Consider the following 21,304-nt stretch of genomic DNA (forward strand, 5'->3'; position numbering starts at 1 on the left):
TTGAGAGCAAAATCCGCGTGTTTCCAGGACCACAAATGGTGAACCGCGAATGGGCAAGGGAATGCTGTATCACTTACAGGGATGTTGAATTGATGGGCCAAATATTTGAGGGTGGTGGCCTCTTCTCCTAGTACGTTGCTACGGAGTAGCAGGTTGCCAGGCAATGTTGTGTCAAATTCCTTTCTCACCACTGAAGCAACTGAGTCGAGGATAATCAGGCCAGCTTTCGTTGCTATTAGGATTTCCTCCAATTTCTCCAGTCTGACAATTAAAATGGAGATTAATTTGGAAACTTCAGGCAGTGCAAAAGAAAATACAACTCACAGTTGTGGTTATATGGTTATTGTAATTGTCAGTGGGGTGTCAGGACTTGGGCTTAGAACCTGCAAGGTCAACAGTTTGAGCCATGATAAAAAGAAATTAAAAACGGCATTTAGTTGCTGGAGAGATGTTAGTCTGTTTCATAACTGTTCTCAAGGTAAATTGAGGGAGGTTAGCGTTTCTTTCCACTGCAAATATGTCGGAAAATTTCATGGAATTTAAACAGGTAAATATTTTATTATTTTTTTTTTTTAACCAGAAAACAGAGTGGATGCATTTCAACCATACCTTACATTACCTACAGTTGAAGACAGAAGTTTAATTACACCATGTAAAAACCTATTCTTCATTTTTTGTCTCACTGTCTGAAGTCAAATTAGACTATACAGTTCCCCGTTTCATGTCAGTCAGGTCACCCAAATTATTTAATTTTGTTAAATGTCACAATGATGACGGATAATTTCTTAGGTAATTTTAGATTACAGTGGTACCTCTACTTATGAAAGTCTCTCCAAACCAAAGATTCAGGTTACAAAAAGCCTCCACGGAAAATGTATATGTCGAGTAACGAAAGAAATTCAAGATTCGAAAGAGAAAATGGCACTGGATTCCACCGAATGTAAACTTCCTGTACTGTATCTTGGTTTGAAAGCGGCGCAATCAAGATGGTCTCTCTTTGGCCACCGCCGGAGCATCTTCCTGGTGTGACATTGGCTAGGAAGGATGTCAATCTTTAGACCTGACACACATCCTCTCTCTTGGTTTGTGTGGCGAAATAGAGCAGCTCCCCCTCTTGGCTATCACATACCATCTTCCTCGCATCACAACTGAAGAACATTTTTATTTTTTTTGGGTTGTCAATCTTTACCCTTGATGCACTTCTTCACTAAATCCATTGTCATACGCTTGCGCACATTCGTACTCCACAACTTCTTTGTGCATTTATTCAGCTTTTTCACCATGGGCCCCAACATTTTCAGCGTTATGAACATCAACAAAGCAAGTCACAGATCCAGGTTAACTGACGAACAACACAGACCTATCCTGAGAATTACCACAACAAAAGCTAACTCCAGACTTTGATTAACTGCCAAAGAAAAGGAGACCAGCAACACTGTTCCCACTAAACTTGGTGAGTTTTTCTACTGTGTTGGGAAAAAAATGCTTATGCAATGGAATGTTTGAAAGTGCGTCTTTTAATTTAGTGCGCATTTACGCACAGCAGCAAAACAGAAAATGAGCTTATTGAGTAATATGGTTTGAATGGTGAAGGTTACATATTTTTCCAATTAATGTTGATTTCTTTGAGTCTTCAATTGAAACTTATTGGGTGGTATTTTAATCTATTTACATTTTCTTTTCCCAGTATTGTGCCAAATAGTGTATAAATCCCACATTTTTCATATTCACTAAGACATACTACCTGGATGAGGGCTATTCTTCACATTTGAAATACACATTCCTCAGTACACACTATTAGTAAATTGGGTTACACATTTATTTGCGTGTGCATACTGTCCTATGACCAGGAGGTCGACCCCCTTTGTCAAGTTTTAGAACCTATTGTGCCCCGTGAGTCAAAAGGTTTAACCAACACCTTAACATCTTATAACGAAGTCCTGATCTGAATCCCATCAAAAATTTGTGGGAATATTAGAAAAGGTGTGTGCCACCAAGGAAACCGATAAATCTGACAGTTACCCCAGTTCTGTCAGGAAGAATGGCTCAGGATTCCAGCGGAATACTGTCAGAAGATTGAGGAAGGTTACCCAAAGGTTACTTTTGACCCAAGTCATGCAGTTCATAATAAATGCAACTCAATACTAAGGAAATGTATGTCAACTTTTGACCTTGAAGAAAATAATATAACATTTCAACATTAAATCTCTCTTTCATTCTTGTGACATTTAATAAAGAAAATAGTTTTTATGATCCTGACTGACCTAAAACAGGAGGGCTTTGGTCTGATTTGACTTCAGAAAGTGAGATAAAAAAGTGGTTTGTTTTGCACAGTGTAAACTTCTGGCTTCAACTGTAACTCTCTACCAAGGTTGATTTGACCTCTTTTCATCTTTTCTTTAAGATATGTCACATACTGTAGGATTCTTGGATGTTGAAAAAAAGCCCTAAGAAGATGTACAGATATCGTGTTTCAAATGTCAGTAAAGTAAAAAGTAACCGGAAAAATAAATTATGTACATTACCAATATCGGCAGTACGGTGTACAAATGGTGAACATACCTGCCTCATAGTTCAGAGGACCCGAGGTTCAAATCTGGCATCACCCACGTGGAGTTTGCATGTTCTCCCCATGCCTGTGTGGGTTTTCCCTGAGTATTTCCTGTAGGTGTGAATGTGAGTGCAGATGGTTGTTTCGTTTATATGTGCCCTACGATTGCCTGGTGACCAGTTCAGGCGATACCCCGCCTCTTGCCTCAAGTTAGTTCCAGCACACCCGTGACCCTCATGAGGATAAGCAGTTCGGAAAATGAATAGATGACTCACAGAGGTGAAAAATCTACATAAGCAGGTCTAAGAAATGTCTGTTAAATGTGACAAGGATCGTTACATTTCCAGATTTCAAGATATCTTCAACCACCATTTAACAGGGCCACAAGTTAACAAGGATTACTTTAGCGGTATTAATGTATATATTTCCACTTTGGTTATAGTTAAATTACAATCGAAGATGATTCCTATATTTGTATTTTAGGATGGGATTTCAGAAAGACAAAAAAAAAAAAAAACAATAAATTACATGTAAATGACTAAAAAGAAAATGTGTTTATTTGAGCCGGTGGAGATGTGGCATAGGCACCTGTGAATGATTTAATTTTTTAATTATTATACTCATAGTAATCCTTCAACAAGAAATTAAATTCACAGTAGACTATGGTGTATATTTTGTGTTGCATGCCACATGAGGAATCAGATCTCACACACAGGCATGCTTAGAGAGAGTCAAATCGAGGCAGCTGCATATACTGTATAGTGCTGCACCATTATGCTAGGAAGGGCCTTGCTGAAGGGCACAATGACAACTAGCAAGAAAAATTTGCATCTTTCCAACAATATTTAGTGGTAACGCCACTTTATCAACTTTGAGTCAGAAAATCCCCTGCTTGAGTGATTAAAATTATGAAAGGGTGAGAAAAAATTTTAATTCAATGGTATTTTAAAATGAAAAAATTATGTCCCCTAAATACGATACCAAGCACATTATCTTCAGTGCTCTTGCTTAATGTTTTTCATTTACTTACTTTCAACTTTCATTCATGATTCGATTCAACAAGAACTATAGCGGTGATTCTCTAATTGTATTCACATAGAGATGACAACATTCATGATGATTTTGTGGATTAAAATCTAAATCCTTCTGGTATGCTGTACCTTCTGAAGACATCCTGGCAGGTCATTTCCCTGAAGATATGGACCCTTCCTGCCATTTGCACAACTTTCTCCCGAGAGCTGAAGTAGTCTGGGAACCTGTTCTGTGCAATCTCCACCAGCCTGGTACCACACAGCAATATTTTGAGGTCCAACTCCAACATGAGTTGTCATGGTTTGTTTTCTTAAGCGAACATGCTCAGTCATATCTGTTACTACTCAGCATGCAAAACTCAGAGATAAAGGAATTTTAAAATTTGTCAATTTGCCACAAAATGGTGAGCCTGGAGACTGAGTCTAACCTCTCAGCAGAGAACGCGGACTCCGTGTCAATGTAGATCACACTGCGGTCCAAGCCACCCAGCTCCTTTGGCAATGTAGTCACAACACTGAGCATCATACACAACTGGGTTTTCCCACAGCCAAATGGCCCTGTCACCTACAAAGAGTATCATAATCAGCTTCTACAGTGACAACAAAACACCAACACACCTTTGTTTGAATGCCATTTATCTTGATATAATAAAAGAGATAATGATAAATAATTTGAAAATGCTTTCCATTAATAATCTGACCTATAACTTTAACAAATGGGAAAAAGATCTGAGATAATGTGTATACACCCTCTGAGAACTGAGAATAGGGCTGTGTTCAAAACATTCAAACTCAGGTTAAATGGAAGTCAGCATACAACTGCTACCTGCTTAAAATCCATCTAATTAACCCCAGTTTAAGTTCAACTGTTGTAGTAGAGGTCTTTTTTGGGGGCTTTCCAGCAAAAGCGTCAAGAATTTGTGATAACACTGATTGGTCGCAAATCCCTCCAACTTGTCAAAGGCCCAAGTTCCAGTTTGAGGAAAATAGCAGCAAAGCATGATGCAACCATGATCCTTCATTGTAGGTATGATGTAGGCTTTTTCGTGATTAGCATTGATGTGTTTGCACCAAGCATTCTTTGTGGAATTATGGCTAAAAAGCTAAACCTTAGTTTCATCTGACCCTAACTGTCATGGGCCAAAGAAGAAAAGAAACATCTGGACGATTATGGATGCAAATTTCAAACGCCAGCATCTGCGATGGAATGGGACTGTCTTAGTGCAATGGCACAGGTGACTTACACATCTGTGAAGGCACCATTAATGCTGAACGCTACATACATGTTTTGAGAAACATATGCCATATTCCAAGCAACGTCTTTTGCTAATTTCAGCAAGACAATGCCAAACCACATTCTGTACAGAGTAAAAGAGTGATTGTACTAGAATGTCCTGCTTTCAGTCCAGACCTGTCTCCTATTGAAAATGTTTGGCGCATTATGAAGTGTAAAATATGACAAGACTTTTGAACAGCTGAAGCAATACGCCAAGGAAGAATGGGAATGAACTGCACCTACAGAGCTTCAACAATTAGTATTCTGAGTTCCCAAAAGTTTATTGAATGTGAAAATAAAATTTGATGTAACACAATGGTGGGAAATGTGACCGTGTTCCATCTTTTTTTGGAACATGTTGCACCCATAACATTCTAATGCGTGCGTGGCTGTAGAGAACTATTGCCTTCACATATTTATTACATGGTGTAAAAATGTTTGGATCAGCGGGAAATTTTAGGGTCGGTCAGTTAATTGGAACCAATAATAAGACATGATACACATTTTTTAGACAAATAACATACAATTCAAGCCACACAGAACCGCAAAATCATTCAGGTTTCCCTTGCCCAGATGCGGGTCATCGGGGCCACCCTCGGGAGCCAGGCCAGGAGGTGGGGCTTGAAGCTGAGCGCCTGGTGAAAGGGCCTGCACCCATATGGCTCGGCTGGGCACAGCGTGAAAGGGTAACATGGGTCCCCCTTCCAACAGGGTTCATACTCAGTCCGACCCAAAAATTTTAAGGGCATTCTTTGGGGCCGACACGAAAAATTTAGGGCCGATACGAAAAATTTAGGGCCATCGTGGGAAATCAAGAGTAAAGAAAAAAGACTCACCCAATGGTGCCATCAACCGTTCTTGGTTCATCAAAGGTTCCAATACCTCAGTACCTGTGACAGTGATCACCTGTTGTCCCTTTTGGTAGTTCCCATTGATACGACCATTGTCAATGTCTTCACATAATTACTTCACATAACAGTCTACAGAAAAACAGATTCTAACTACAATTGCAACTATATACACATATTTACAAATGTCTTAAACTGACGTCTGTCTCAGCACCCCGACTCACGCTCCTTGAGCCTACCCAATGCCTCCTCTATTTGTTGCTGCAGAGGTGCCAAAGCGTCTCTCTTGTCCTTTGCTCTGCCTCTGAGTGCATTGGCCTCGGTGATAAACCTCTTTTCTTCTGCCTCCTCACACAGCCTGTCAGCCTTCTCAATAAGCGTAGATACGTCAGTTTCTAAACTGGCTTTTTTGGCTTTGAGGCTGTCTATCTCTGCTTTAGCTGCCTCTTCTCGGCCTGTTTTTATGCATTCTTCTTCTTCTTTTCCTCCTCTAGATGCTGGACGTAAACACTTCTGGCAGAAGATGCAGCGACCAACAGCTCCTTTGTGATAGGCACATCAGACATACTCTGATTCAGCCTTCACTTTCTGCCTCAGTAGAGATGAAAAGTGGGCATCGATGCCAAATGTAGCCAGGTACAAAGTCTTCCTTTCCCCACAGTGGTAGTTTTTAGCAATGTCACTGTCTGGAAACATGACTGCAAACACTTTCGAATTATTTTCACAAGATTTGTAACTGTAAAGGCTGCAGATCACTTTTAAAGTCCACACGATCTCTGCCTTTAACGAGTCCGTTTTCGTGTATTGAACTACGTTCATAAATCCTGACTTCTGGCTGGTTGAAGTTGTCGATGACTGGACAACTGTAGGTGCACATGCACTGCCAGTACTACTGCCTGAAGTAGATGCTTCACTATCTTGATATTTTGACAGAAACAGATTCATTCTAACGGAAAATGAGACAGTCTTCACCAAATCAGCGTGTCTCCTGTTTTTTGCGACTCGAGTGCTTTGATGCCCATCTTTCCAAGCTGGTACCTCTGTTTGCACAGATGACAGTAGAACATGTGCCGATCTTTTGGATCTCGACGAACCCAGCTCCCAAACTCCTTACTTTCGACCCAAGCATCTTGAAAAATGCACTTTCCCATGATACAAGTTGGATCGATCAAAGAACTCCGCTACATCGTAACGAAGACGAAGTCAAATCCCTTGTCACGGAAACGAACAATGGAATATCAACGACAAGATGGCGACTAGTTGTGAATACAGAGTGACTTCAGTTGACAATTTCCGGGTGTTTTGGACGCAAGACGGATCATTACTTTTTTTTTTTTTTTTAAAACAAAAGATTATTTTTTTTAGGGAGAATTTTGGCGGTAGGGGTCCTCCCTTTGATTTTTTTTTTTTTATTTAAGGCCTTTTTAAGGGCTTGACCGGTTTTGCTGAATTTTAAGGACTTTAAGGGGCCCCTAAAAGCACCCTTGAAAATTATGGGGTTTTTAGGGACTTTTCAGGCCGCGTGCGAACCCTGGGAATCAGCCCAGGACTACACGACTGGACTTGGTCAATGACCTGAATGAGCTGGGACCACCGTTTCCAATGTGACTGTTGGTAATACAATAAGACGTCATGGTTTGAAATCATGCATGGCACGGAAGGTTCCTCTGCTTAAACCAGCACACGTCAAAGCCCATCTTAAGTTTGCCAATGACCATTTGGATGATACAGAGGAGTCATGGGAGAACGTTTTGTGGTCAGATGAGACCAAAATGGAACTTTTTCATCATAATTCCACTAACCGTGTTTGGAGGAAGATGAATGATAAGTTCCATCCCAAGAACACCATCCCTACTGTGAAGCATGGGGGTGATAGCATCATACTTTTGGGTTTTTTTTTCTGCACATGGGTCAGTACGACTGCCCTGTATTAAGGAGAGGACGACCACGGCCATGTATTGTGAGATTTTGGGGAACAACCTCTTTCCTTCAGTCAGAGCATTGAAGATGGGTCGTGGCTGGGTCTTTCAACATGACAATGACCCGAAGCACACAGAAAAAACAGGAAAACCAAGGAGTGGCTCCGTAAGAAGCATATCAAGGTTCTGGCGTAGCCATTCTCCAGACCTGAACCCAATAGAACATCTTTGGAGGGAGCTGAAACTCTGTGTTTCTCAGCGACAGCCCAGAAACCTGTCTGATCTAGAGAAGATCTGTGTGGAAGAGTGGGCCAAAATCCCTCCTGCAGTTGTGTGCAAACCTGGTGAACAACTACAACAATCGTTTGACCTCTGTAATTGCAAACAAAGACTACTGTACCAAATATTAACATTGGTTTTCTCAAGTGTTCAAATCCTTGTTTGCAGCTGTATCACAAATAAATTAAGAAAAAAATCATACATTGTGATTTCTGGATTTTTCCTTTTAGATTATCTCTCCCACAGTAGACATCCACCTACTATGAAAATTTCAGACCCCTCCACGATTTCTAAGTAGGAGAACGTGCAGTATAACAGGGTGTTCAAATACTTATTTTCTTCACTGTACATATTTTTTGCACACTTGGAGAAGGTGTTTGACTGCATCCCTTGGAGAGTCCTGTAGGGGGTGCTTCGGGAGTATGGGGTACTTTACCTCCGGATCAGCATTGCCAGGAGTAAGTTGGACTCATTTCTCGTGAGGGTTGGACACCATCAATGCTGCCCCTGATTCAGTTCATAATCTTTATGGACAGAATCTGTAGGCGCAGCTGAGGTGTAAAATGGGTCCTGTCTGGTGGCCTCGGTATCTCTGAGCATCTCTGCTTTTTTCAGATGATGTGGTTCTGTTGGCTTCATCAATCCGTGATCTGCAACCCTCACTGAGTGTAAAGCGGCTGGGATGAGAATCACCACCTCCAAATCTGAGACCATGGTCAACAGTCGGAAAATCATAGCGTGCCCTCTCCAGGTCAGAGATGATATCCTGCCCCAAGTGGAGTAGTTCAAGTATCTTGAGGTCTTGTTCACGAGTGAGGAAAGAATGGAACTGGAGATCGACAGGTGGATCGGTGCAGTGTCATCAGTGATGAGGACTTTATGGTGAAAAAGGAGCAAAGCCGAACGGCCCAAATCTTAAATTTACTGGTGAATTTACATTCCTTCCTTCACCTATGGTCATCAGCTGTGGGGATCTTGTTCTTTCAGTCACGATTCACAGCTCATCCGGGAGGAGCTCAGAAGGTTCTCCTCTTCTCCTCTCCACGTTGAGAGGAGTCAGATAATGTGGCCAGGGCATCTGATTTGGATGCCTCCCGAACCTTGGTGAGGTGTCCGGGTAATATCCCATGGGAAGAAGACCCCAGGTCACACAGACAAACTACGTCTCTCGGCTGGCCTAGGAAAGCCTTGAGAATGCCCCGGAAGAGCTGGGATGAAGTGGTTCGGGAGAGGCAAGTCTGGACGTCCCTGCTCAAGCTACTGCACCTACGACCTAACATCGGATAAGTGGTAGAAAATTGATGGATGGATGGACAGATGTGTTGGAAATGTTTCAGAGAATAAGATTCTTCTAGGTTTAAAAGAACCCCACATAAACCCCCTATTTGTTCTCACACATGTGCAAGCTACCCCTCCCCTGCACCCCATCTCCACCCATACTGTTGTCTTCCTCATTCCTGGTACCACTATATGAATTAAAGGAAGACTCTCCCCAAAATTCACATGTACAATAAACCCTCCAATGTCAAGTAATATTATTATTACATATATTTTGGACATTAATTGAAAATAAAAATTTAAAATGAAGAACATATTTGAAATCCAAGCAAAATCTGGATATGTGCCAGCTTTCAGAGCCAAACGCAGAAGAAACATCCTTGACTCTGCCCCTGACATCTCCGGTGCTTAGCATTACATACCATTCGTTCTAGCTAAGCCAAGATGCCGACTTGTTCTGCAACAAAACCGAGAAAACACACCCAAATTAGTCCTTCTTTAACCTCCCGTGGGGTCAACCTGACAGGATAAAGCTGTGGCTGTCACAGTTGAGGCTCATTCATCAGCAGGGAAATTTGCGCGCATTTAATCATTACTGGTTAATAGCCTCTCGTGCTGGTAGGGTAAAGCAACAACATACGTTATGAGGCGCAGCTGTTCAATCCCGAACTTCCGTTTGTGAAGTTCTCTGTGTCTGCGCGTGTGTAAACTTGCTTCCTGACCGTTGACAGCTGGGATCGGCTCCAGCATTCCTGTGACTATCGTGCGGCAAAGAAAATGGATGGATATGTACGTGTAAGCACACAACACTTCCCGGTTACTACTTACCCCCCCATCCCTGCCGCTGGTCGAACGCGAGAAACGGAGTGCTTGAAAAGTACAATTTGGGGAAGGAAAAAAAAAGTCTGGCCAAGCCTGCTTGTATAATCTCTACATTGAAACCAACTCCTCACAAAACCATCAAATCTCCGCGGTCCAGAAAATGGGACTGTTATTGTTGTTGTCAACACCACGCTCCTCCCGACACATCGACTTCCACCTGTGTGTATTCTGGCTCAAACGCTTGAACATTGTTATTTTTCTTTTGTTTGCTCAATGGCGGGAGTAGTAATAACACAGAGCATCGACTTGCTGTTAGACTCGCTTTGTTGGCTCTAAGCACACAACACTTCCTGGTTACTATTTACGGCGATCCACGCGTTCACACACCCCCCTCCTCTCCCGGCCGCCAGTCGTTCGCAAGAGAGTGACTGCTTGAAAAGTACAATTTGGGGGAAAAAAAACTCGCTTGCTGTACAGTCTCTATATCGAAACCAACTCCTCAGAAAAGCATCAAATCTCTGCGGTCCATATAATAGGACTGTCATTTTTTGTCGTTAGTGCCACGCCCCCTCTATAACACGTCAAGTGTTGGGTGTGTGTATTCGGGCTCAAGCGCAGAGGCTTGAACATTGTACATCATGCTATTTTTGTTTTGTTTGTTTGTAATTATTTTTCTGAAAAATCGTCCACAAAATGCCAGATATTGGACGTTCTGTGTTGGGTAAAACATATCAGGGAGCAATGGGGGGTCAGAAGAGGAAGCACTGCAGGCGTGGCAAACGTTGATTGGCTGTCAGTTTTCCAGCCGGCCTGATTGGAATGTCTGAGCGAGAGAGGAATTTTTTACTTTTCCAATTTAGAGATGTTTCTCTGTGAAAAAGTTTTTTTCGGCTTGTCCCTTTCGGGGTCGCCACAGCGTGTCATCTCAGATGAACGCACATATATGTTTGGCACAATTTTTACACCGGATGCCCTTCCTGACGCAACCCTCAGGGAGTGGAGGCCCCAGTGGGATACGAACCCACAACCCCTGGTTTACCAAACCAGTGCTCTCACCACTGAGTTTCGGGGCCTCAATAGATGTTTCTCTGTGAAATCTGCATATAACTCTGGCATTAAAAGAAAACACTGAACCCTCATCTACCAACTTTTAATGTGTGCTCCCATTCATGATGACATTGACTGAACATGAGGCTGTTGCTGGGTTTTGTACCGGCTAAATGGGGCAAGATCCGAGGTGGACCACTTGTACAGCATCTTGCTATTGCAATGAACATTGTACAGCAGCAGAGACGATGTAATAAATGTTACCCACTCAAACTTCCACTAGAGTGAAGGCTTGCATGTGTCAGGCAATGCAGGAAAAGCTCATCCATGCTTCCAGCTCTAGTAGACTGCTACTTGAGCTGAAAGACTACTGTAATGTTCTTCTCATTGGACTCCCCCCAAAAAATATAAAACAACTACAGCTCATTCAGAATGCTGCAGCTGCTCAAGCCATGTTTTCTGGCTCCTCTCGATGCAGAGGAGCAGTAGCTTGGCTCTAACCCATCTTCTCACCCTATCACGAAGGGAGAGGCCATATATGCTACGGATTAAATTCATTTCAGGCACTTGTACATGTGCTCTTGGTCTTTCAGTCACAGCCCAGAGCTTGTGACCATAAATGAGAGTAGGAACGTAACTCAACAAGTAAATCAAAAGCTTCAGTTTTCAGCTAAGATCCCTTTTCAATCTCCAATACAGAGTCCAGATCACTGCGGACGCTGCATTGATCCGCTTGTTGATCTCCTACTCCATTCTCCCCTCACTTGTGAACAAGACCTCAAGATACAGTGGTCCCTCTATTTACAAAATTAATCCGTTGTTTTGTAATGTGAAACTTTCGTAAGTAGAAACACATTTTACATGTAAATAGCCTAATCCGTTCAAAGCCCCTCAACTCCCTCCAGCCTCCAAAAATAAGCATTCAAAATGTACATAATTTAAAAAATAATTGAAAATTTGTTAATTTACCTGAAAAATAACCATTCAAAGTGTATATAATGTACAGAATAATATAAAAATGATGTTCATTTACCTTTGTCATTGAGTGCATGGCAACCAAAAAGGCATTGTGGCGTCTTCAGAGGCGGAGGCATGCACACAACTTAATTCCATCCATCCATCCATCCATCCATCCATCCATTTTCTTAGCTGCTTGTTCTCACAAGGGTTGTGGGAAATGCTGGAGCCTATCTCAGCTGTCAAGGGCAGGAGGCGGGGTAAACCCTGAACTGGTAGCCAGCCAATCAGAGGGCACATCGAGACAAACAGCTGCACTCACAAGTACACCTAGGGGCAATTTAGAGTGTCCAATTATTGTTTCATATTTTTGGAATGTGGGAGGGAATTGGAGTGCCCGGAGAAAACCCAACCGGACACGGGGAGAACATGCAAACTCCACACAGGTGGGTGGGATTGAACCTCAGAACTATGAGGCCAACGCTTTCCAGCTGAGCCATTGTGCTGCCTACAATGTAATTCCACTACAATTAATAAATTCCATAAACTATAAATTCGAAACAAACGTCAACATTAACTTTCAATGTTTCCTTAAGTACTAATGCAAGGATGTTTGCCTTTGACGCCTTTTAATAATCTTGCTGAAATGTGGAAGGCAAACGTCATCGAAGTGAGCGATAGCCCAACTAAACACATTTTCCGTGTTAACAAAAGCTCTTCGTGGTGAACAACTCGTTGATGTCCTTGCTATCAATCGAAAGATCCTCATGGTGAACCAGCTAATCGATGTCCTCCTTAGACTTTCTCAGCAAAACAATTTCCTCTACTTCAGGTTCAACCTCCTCTTCGAACCTCTCAAGTCGAGCAGCAACAGCATGAGGCCACTTGGCAGCAGCATGATGGCACTGTCCATCAATTTCTTGGGGCCCATGGTGATAAAAGATGAATAAATCTGTGAAGTTGTTGAGTGTGCGTAAGTGTATGACAATGGATTCGGTGACGGACATACAGGAAGTGCGCCATGGGTAAAGTTTGATGCCCCTCCCAAAAAAGATTGATCGCTCCAAGCCATTGGGGGGATTGACGATGCCAGAGAAGATGATAGGTGCTAGCCAATAGGTGGAGCTGCTCTATTGCGCCACACATACCAAGAGACAGGATGTGCATCATGGCTAAAGATTGAGATCTGTCTTAATCAATGTGATGCCAGGAAAGTGCTCCAGCGGTGGCCAATGGGAGAGCAGCTCTATTGTGCCGCTTTCAAACCGAGGTATAGTACAGGATGTTCACGTTCGGTTCAATCCAATGCTATTTTTTTTTTACCTTTCGGAACCTAAATTTCTTTCATAACTAGAGAGAAATATTTTCAAGGGACGCTTTTTGTAACCTGGATCTGTCGTTAGTTTAGACTTTCATCAGTAGAGGTACCACTGTACTTGAACTCCTCCACTTGGGGGAGGATTTTGGTCCTTGAGGGCACTCCACCCTTTTCCGAATCAGGACCATTTTTCATACCATCCACATCACACACAGCTGTGATCCATTCCAGCAAGAGTTGGAGATTATGAGAGAACCACTTCATCCGCAAAAAGCAGCAACGTAATACTGTCGTCAGAAAACCCAATCCCCTCAAGACATCTTATTTTTCTCACGTATGCCGCGACACCACATTGCTACACCAGCCAAGAACTTTTGGACCTCAGATCCTGACATAAACAATCTTGAGCGACTTTCACCGCAAACACAACATTCCAGACGAGCTAGCGTGACTGCCGGACTCGCTGTGGATTGTTCTACGGCCAGTGAAGCGCCGCAGGTAGGGGAGGGAGAGGAAGCAGAAGTGGGGCCGCTGGTCCAGCCGCCTCCTCAGGCTAAAGAACAATCCAATATATGTGGACATCTCCATATATGTCACCTTCCCCATCTGAAAATTTAAAATCATCCATTTTCCAAACCACTTATCCATACAAGGGTCGCAGGAGTGGACTATCCCACCTAACTTTATCAGAACAAATTATGCCCTTTTCCCCATCTGAAAATATTAGAAATAACTCCCAAATATTTGGGATTTTGGGAGAGATTTCATAATACTCAATTGAGTGCATTTTCCCACAATCTCTAGGTAATAGAATACATTCACACAATGTGAAATAATGTTTTTAATTTTCCTCATAACCATGAATAACGCACTGTATTGACTTTGTTTACATTTTTGGAGGGAAACAATTCCCATTATACACAAGACATTAATAATAATATTTTTAAGTATCTACTTTATGGGAGTGCTTATCGTGAAATGCCAAGTTCTAGTAAGTAATCATGTTTAATAACCCACTTCTGCTCATTTCTATTAGAGCTACTTCTTGCACGCTGATTTACTCCTGCATCTCAAAAACATGCATGATAGGTTAATTGAAAACTCTGAATTGCATATGAGTGTGAATGCTTGTTTATGTGCCATGCGATTGGCTGGTGATCAATTCAGGGTGTACCCTCCCTCTCGCCCTAAGAAAGTTGGTATGGTTCCAACACGCTCGCGACCCGGGTAAGGGTAAGCGGTTCAGAAAATGGATGGATGAATAGATGTTTCTTTGGTGTACCTCTGTGATGGCTCCACATGGAATACCTCCTCGTAGCACTTTGTCCAGAGCAGGTAATGATGTTAAGAAGCGAGAGTCTGAGTAATGCTTCCACAACTCCAAGGCCTGTCAGAAATAACAGAAGTTGTAAGATAAGTAATACAGTGATACTACCTGTAATTTATGTGAACACCAAAACATGGTGACTAAGGGTGATAGCAAGGGTTCTGGGGATTGTTTTGCACACACCGTGGTGAGTGGGGGAGCAATGACCTTGCTCACAGTCTCCATCATTTCCAAAGTTTTCTGATAACTCAATCCTGCAGCATGCATCACTTCAAAAGCAGTGTGCTTCAGCAGATCCTGGGGAGGAATAAGATGCTCAAAGTTTTTCTTAATTATTATGTTTATTTTATGGCAAGACATACAATAGTCAAACTAAATGGTCATTTGAGAGGAACGTTATGAGTCAAAAGTAAACTGTCTCAATCATGTTCACAGATGAAAGCACTACAACAACTGCTGGGAATGGTAGTGTCCACCCCTTGCTCAATGATTTGTGCCAGTAGCATATGCGGAAGCGCGGGAATGTTATGTGCAGAGTTGTGACTAAAGAGAAGGACTACTGAGCATTCAAAGCTGCCTCGCATCGTTATTATTGACATACACACAAACAACTGTCAGAAGTGGCTAAAACAAGAGACAATAACGTGGATTAACATGACGTTTAAAAAAAAAGAAAGAAAATTAACGACCGAAGCACCAGAAGAAATTACCCACAGGTTAAGCTAACGACGTCATGGCAGTGAACATTCCACCTCCACGGGAGATAAAGATGGGTGGCGGTTTGGAGAGTAACTGGGACAACTTCAGAGCAGAATTCGAGGATTATGTGCTAGCAACAGGATTACAAGACAAAGCAAAAGAGGTACAGGCAGTGACTTTGCAAAGAGTTATGGGCAGCGAATGCCATCACATATACAAACACAACCTTGGACTTTGTGCAGAACAAAGAAAGGACCCCAAAGTTATTCTGGTCGCATTGGAGGAATACTTCAAGCCAGCCAGGAACGTCATATTCGAGAGGTATATGTTTGTCATTTGCAAACAAGACAAAGGAAAGTCCATTGACTTCTTTGTGATAAAATTGAGGGAGAAGGCTGCTTCATGTGAGTATGGACAATTCAGAGAGAATCTGATAAGAGACAGATTGGTACTGGGTGTAGGCGATGAGAATGTGCGCCGTCTCTTGCTTGGAGAGAAATAGCTTACACTTGCTTCAGCCATAGAAATTTGCAGAACTGCTGAAATGACAGATATGAGGATAAAAGCAATCACTCAAGACCGGTCATTAGAGACACCCAATGCAATGGATGGATACTGTTCTGGGGTCCCACCCAGGAAGGAACACTCTGAAAAACATAAATTCAAGACTGTGGCCACAAGTGAGAACACACCATGCAAATTCTGCGGCAATAAACACAGACACTGGCGCGACTTTTGCGCTGCATTTGGAAAAAACTGTGGCCACTGTGGGACTGCAAATTATTTTGCCAAAGTCTGTATGAAAAGCAACCGGGATATGCGACATCTACACACAGCAGACACTGAGGTGGAGGGTAAAGGCAGACTTGTCACAGAGGCGCACATATACACTACAGAGAGCGTAGGGGCGATTCAGGATGGGGAAAAAAAGTTCTTTGCTAACATTAAAATGACGGGAGAGTCTCAGAGGTGCCAGCTGGATTCAGGAGCAACATGTGATGAAATGAGTATAAAAGATGTGAGGAGAATTGCTCCTGTAGTCCAAGCCAGACTCGGTTGCTTTTATATTCGGGTACAGGGTGCACAAGAGGCTACTGAACTGATAAATCAAGCTGATTATCTTAATGCCACAAGACAGAGGCTGGTCCAGATAAGAACGCACACAAAGACTGATGAGAGCCTTCAAGTCTTGAAGGAGGTGGCTCTCCAGGGTTGGCCAGATTGCAGGGAAGACACACCCCTGGTGGTTAGAGAATAAGGGTCAGTCAGGGATGAGATCAGTGCGCAGGATATAGTTTTGTTTAAAAGCCACAGGGTCATATAGTTCCAAAATCATGACGTGCAGAAATGTTGAAGCGTATACACGTCAGCCATGTAGGGCCCAATGCCTGCTACAGACAGGCTAGGGACACACTATACTGGCCCAACTTGCACAGCACGATAAAAGATTATGTGAGGCAGTGTTCAGCGTGCAATGAATACGCACACAAGCAGCAGCGGGAGACAATAATGTCACACGCACTTCCTGTCTGACCAAGGCAAATTCTCAGCATGGATCTGTTTAAGATAGCCAGCAAAGACTTCCTCATCATTGTTGATCACTACTCAGACGTCTGGGAGATTGAGCTGCTACCAGACCTCTCAGGAGAGAATACAGTGCTGAAGGTGCAAGGCGTTGTTCTCCCACCATGGACAACCAGATCGAGTAAGAACAGACTGCGGTGGTCAGTTTGATAGTGAGACATTTAGGTGATTCGCAAGGGAATGGGACTTCGACCACGTGAAGTCCTCCCCTAGACATCCAAAGTCAAATGGCAACGCTGAGTCTGCTGTGAAAAGAGTGAAAAACATCTGCAAGAAAGCAGCCAGTGCGGGTGACGACCCATGGCTGGCCATATTACAGTGGCGGAACACACCCACAGAAGGGATGCACAGCAGCTCTGCACAGAGTCTGATGTCTTGAAGGCTGAGGACACCACTCCCTGTCGCTGAAACGCTCCTGAAGCCGAGAGTGGTCACTGGGGTCCAAGACAAGCCAAGGTCTTGCATGACAAGTCTACCAGAGACCTACCTGAAGTGTGTACTGGACAGGGCGTCAGTATGAAGCCTCTGCCTGGGGACTGGACAGGCAGGTGGCGAAGAGGGGTCTGTCTAAGTCAGGTGGCGAAGAGGGGTCTGTCTAAGTCAGGTGGCGAAGAGGGGTCTGTCTAAGTCAGGTGGGCCCCAGATCATATTTGGTGGATGTCGAAGGGGCACTGTACCGTCACAACCGGGTGGATCTGCGTCCGGCAGAGGGGGACATTATCAGGCATTACCCAGAACACAAACCATCGGGGTGCAATAGCCCACTCGAGGAGCAATCGGCTGGTCCAACAGGCGCAGAGGCGAAGTTGCCTGGAGAGGCTTAGGCCTGGCTCATCACTGACAACGTCATCCCCATCACCAGTCGTCGAGCGCAGGAGAACCAGTGCTCGGCTGGTTAGAACGCCCAATAGACTGGACGTTTAAGCATAAACGTGTTTGGTCACTTGTTCATTTGGTTCCAGTTCCTTCCCTCACCGGAAGTGTCGTGGACTGTTTGGTTCGGGTTGTTGACGTATTATAAGAAAAATTGGAATGATTGTTGACCGATGTGAAACGAGTTTTGAATTACTCAAACAATGTTAACTTTGCACTAATGGTTGATAACGCCTGCATTTGCACTTTGCAATAAGGGCTTCAGCAATGTTTATGTTTTCATCTATACAAGGGGAGATGAAAAAGACACTTACCTTACAACTTTCTATGTTATGTCTTTTAAGTTGCTCGCATGTTTTAGGAGAAATGCCGGCTCGCTTCAACAGTCTCGACCCCATGAGAATCCTTGAGTAACTGTGCTTTTCATCAATTTTTTACGTTCCCAATGTAAAAGAAAACAAAAACACAACGACGAATCCCTCATTGGTCTTCTTCGTTTCTCATCATTGTTATGCATTGTAACATCTTTATTTTTTACTGTCCAATGTCGCCATCTCCTGCGCTGGAGAGCAGCAGCAGGCACGCAACACCCAGGAAGATTGAAACGTCTACATTTTATTTGCAGTCATGCACAAGATATCAAGATTTTCTTATATATAATCATGACAAAATCCGAAGGGTAACAGGATAAAAATGACATTAAAAAGTAAATTAATGAGGGCAGTGTCACAGATACAAAGAGAAATTTGAGTGCCCCGAATCCTAGATAACCAACGAGCCTACACGGCACCAAGTTGTAACCGTAACTTGTTAATTCTATACTTAAATTAATTATATTTACTATTTTGTCGATGCCAAATTATGTATTACTAATACAGAAAACCTTGGGGCGAAAGTTAGATATTTTCTCCTAAAAAAGATTACTCCTAGTTCCAATATTCCCAGTATTAGGCTGAATTCGTAATTTTATCCAATACAAAGCCACAGTCCTCTTCTTCTTTTCCTTTCGGCTTGTCCCATTAGGGGTCACCAAAGCGTGTCATCTTTTGCCATCTTAGCCTATCTTCTGCATCTTCCTCTCTAACCCCAACTGCCCTCATGTCTTCCCTCACCACATCCATAAACCTTCTCTTTGGTCTTCCTCTCGCTCTTTTGCCTGGGAGCTCCATCCACAGCACCCTTCCACCAATATACTCACTCTCTCGCCTCTGAACATGTCCAAACCATTGAAGTCTGCTCTCTCGAATCTTGTCTCCAAAACATCCAACTTTTGCTGTCCCTCTAATGAGCTCATTTCTAATCCTATCCAATCTGCTCACTCTGAGTGAGAACCTCAACATCTTCATTTCTGCTACCTCCAGTTCTGCTTCCTGTTGTATCTTCAGTGCCACCGTCTCTAATCTGTACATCATGGCCGGCCTCACCACTGTTTTGTAAACTTTGCCCTTCATCCTAGCAGATACTCTTTTGTCACATAACACACCAGACACCTTCCGCCAGCTGTTCCAACCTGCTTGGACCCCGTTTCTTCACTTCCTTACCACACTCACCATTGCTCTGGATTGTTGACCCTAAATATTTGAAGTCCTCCATCCTCGCTATCTCTTCTCCCTGTAGCCTCACTCTTCCCCCTCCACCTTTCTCATTCACGCACATATATTCTGTTTTACTTCGGCTAATCTTCATTCCTCTCCTTTCCAGTGCATGTCTCCATCTTTCTAATTGTTCCTCTGCATGCTCCTTGCTTTCACTGCATATCACAATATCATCTGCGAACATCATGGTCCAAGGGGATTCCAGTCTAACCTCATCTGTCATTACCACTGCAAACAGGAAGGGGCTCAGAGCTGATCCCTGATGCAGTCCCACCTCCACCTTAAATTCCTCTGTCACACCTAAGGCACACCTCACCATTGTTCTGCTGCCATCATACATGTCCTGTACTATTTTAACATACTTCTCTGCCACACCAGACTTACGCATGCAGTACCACAGTTCCTCTCTTGGTACTCTGTCATAGGCTTTCTCTAGATCCACAAAGACACAATGTAGCTCCTTCCGACCTTCTCTGTACTTTTCCACGAGCATCCTCAAGGCAAATAATGCATCTGTGGTACTCTTTCTAGGCATGAAACCATACTGTTGCTCGCAGATACTTACTTCTGTCCTGAGTCTAGCCTCCACTACTCTTTCCCATAACTTCATTGTGTGGCTCATCAACTTTATTCCTCTATAGTTCCTTCAGCTCTGAACATCCCCTTTGTTCTTAAAAATGGGAACTAGAACACTTTTCCTCCATTCTTCAGGCATCTTTTCACCTGCTAATATTCTGTTGGATAAATTGGTCAAAAACTCCTCAGCCATCTCTCCAAATTGCTTCCATACCTATACCGGTATATCATTAGGACCAACTGCCTTTCCATTTTTCATCCTTTGTAGTGCCTTTCTAACTCCCCCCTTACTAATCACCGGCACTTCCTGGTCCTTCACACTTGCCTCTTCTACTCTTCCTTCTCTCTCATTTTCTTCATTCATCAACATCTCAAAGTATTCTTTCCATCTATTTAGCACACCACTAGCACCAGTCAACACATTTCCATCTCTCCCCTTAATCACCCTTACCTGCTGCACATCCTTCCATCTCTATCCCTCTGTCTGGCCAACCTGTAGAGATCCTTTTCTCCTTCTTTTGTGTTCAACCTGGTGAACATGTCTTCATACGCCTCTGGTTTAGCCTTTGCCACCTCTACCTTTGCCCTTCGTCGCATCTCAATGTACTCCTTTCGCCTCTCCTCAGTCCTCTCAGTATCCCACTTCTTCTTCGCTAATCTCTTTCCTTGTATGACTCCCTGTATTTTGGGGTTCCACCACCAATTCTCCTTCTTTCCTTTCCTACCAGAGGACACCTCAAGTACTCTCCTGCCTGTCGCTCTGATCACCTTGGCTGTAGCAGTCCAGTCTTCCGGGAGCTCCTCCTTTCCATCGAGCGCCTGTCTCACCTCTTTCCGAAAGGCCTCACAACATTCTTCCTTTCTCAGCTTCCACCACATGGTTCTCGGCTCTACCTTTGTCTTCTTAATCTTCCTTCCCACCACCAGAGTCATCCTACACACTACCATCCTATGCTACACTCTCCCCTACCACTACTTTACAGTCAGTAACCTCCTTCAGATTACATCGTCTGCACAAAATATAATCCACATGCGTGCTTCTCCCTCCGCTCTTGTAGGTCACTATATGTTCCTCCCTCTTCTGGAAATAAGTGTTCACTACAGCCATCTCCATCCTTTTTGCAAAGTCCACCACCATCTGTCCCTCAAAGTTCCTTTCCTGGATGCCGTGCTTACCCATCACTTCTTCATCGCCCCTGTTTCCTTTACCAATATGTCCATTACAATCTGCACCAATCCCAACTCTCTCGCTGTCTGGGATGCTCAAAACTACTTCATCTAGTTCCTTCCAGAATTTCTCTTTCAACTCTAGGTCACATCCTAC

At 43.3% G+C, this 21,304-nt stretch overlaps 1 protein-coding gene across 7 annotated transcripts in view; it reads right to left on the bottom strand.

The window, feature by feature from the left end:
- The window catches only part of rad51b (RAD51 paralog B), a 63,877-nt gene extending 45,482 nt beyond the window's left edge, over positions 1-18,395 (bottom strand). For 2 of the 7 annotated variants that reach the window (XM_061812114.1, XM_061812110.1), the window contains exons 1-6: positions 18,124-18,393; positions 14,837-14,950; positions 14,609-14,713; positions 4,011-4,147; positions 3,712-3,831; positions 78-261 (exon numbers count right to left, since the gene is read on the bottom strand). In XM_061812114.1, coding sequence (XP_061668098.1) covers positions 78-261; positions 3,712-3,831; positions 4,011-4,147; positions 14,609-14,713; positions 14,837-14,950; positions 18,124-18,207 — 744 coding nt within the window. In that variant the 5' untranslated portion in view covers positions 18,208-18,393. Of the gene's footprint in view, positions 1-77; positions 262-3,711; positions 3,832-4,010; positions 4,148-14,608; positions 14,714-14,836; positions 14,951-15,367; positions 15,784-17,680; positions 17,912-18,123 lie in introns of those variants that run through there. The other 5 variants (XM_061812108.1, XM_061812111.1, XM_061812112.1 and 2 more) reach the window with 5 other exon arrangements.
- Between the last annotated feature and the right edge of the window lie 2,909 nt (positions 18,396-21,304).

The sequence above is a fragment of the Syngnathoides biaculeatus genome, chromosome 23 (assembly GCF_019802595.1).
Source record: "Syngnathoides biaculeatus isolate LvHL_M chromosome 23, ASM1980259v1, whole genome shotgun sequence".
Classification (NCBI taxonomy): Eukaryota; Metazoa; Chordata; class Actinopteri; order Syngnathiformes; family Syngnathidae; genus Syngnathoides; species Syngnathoides biaculeatus.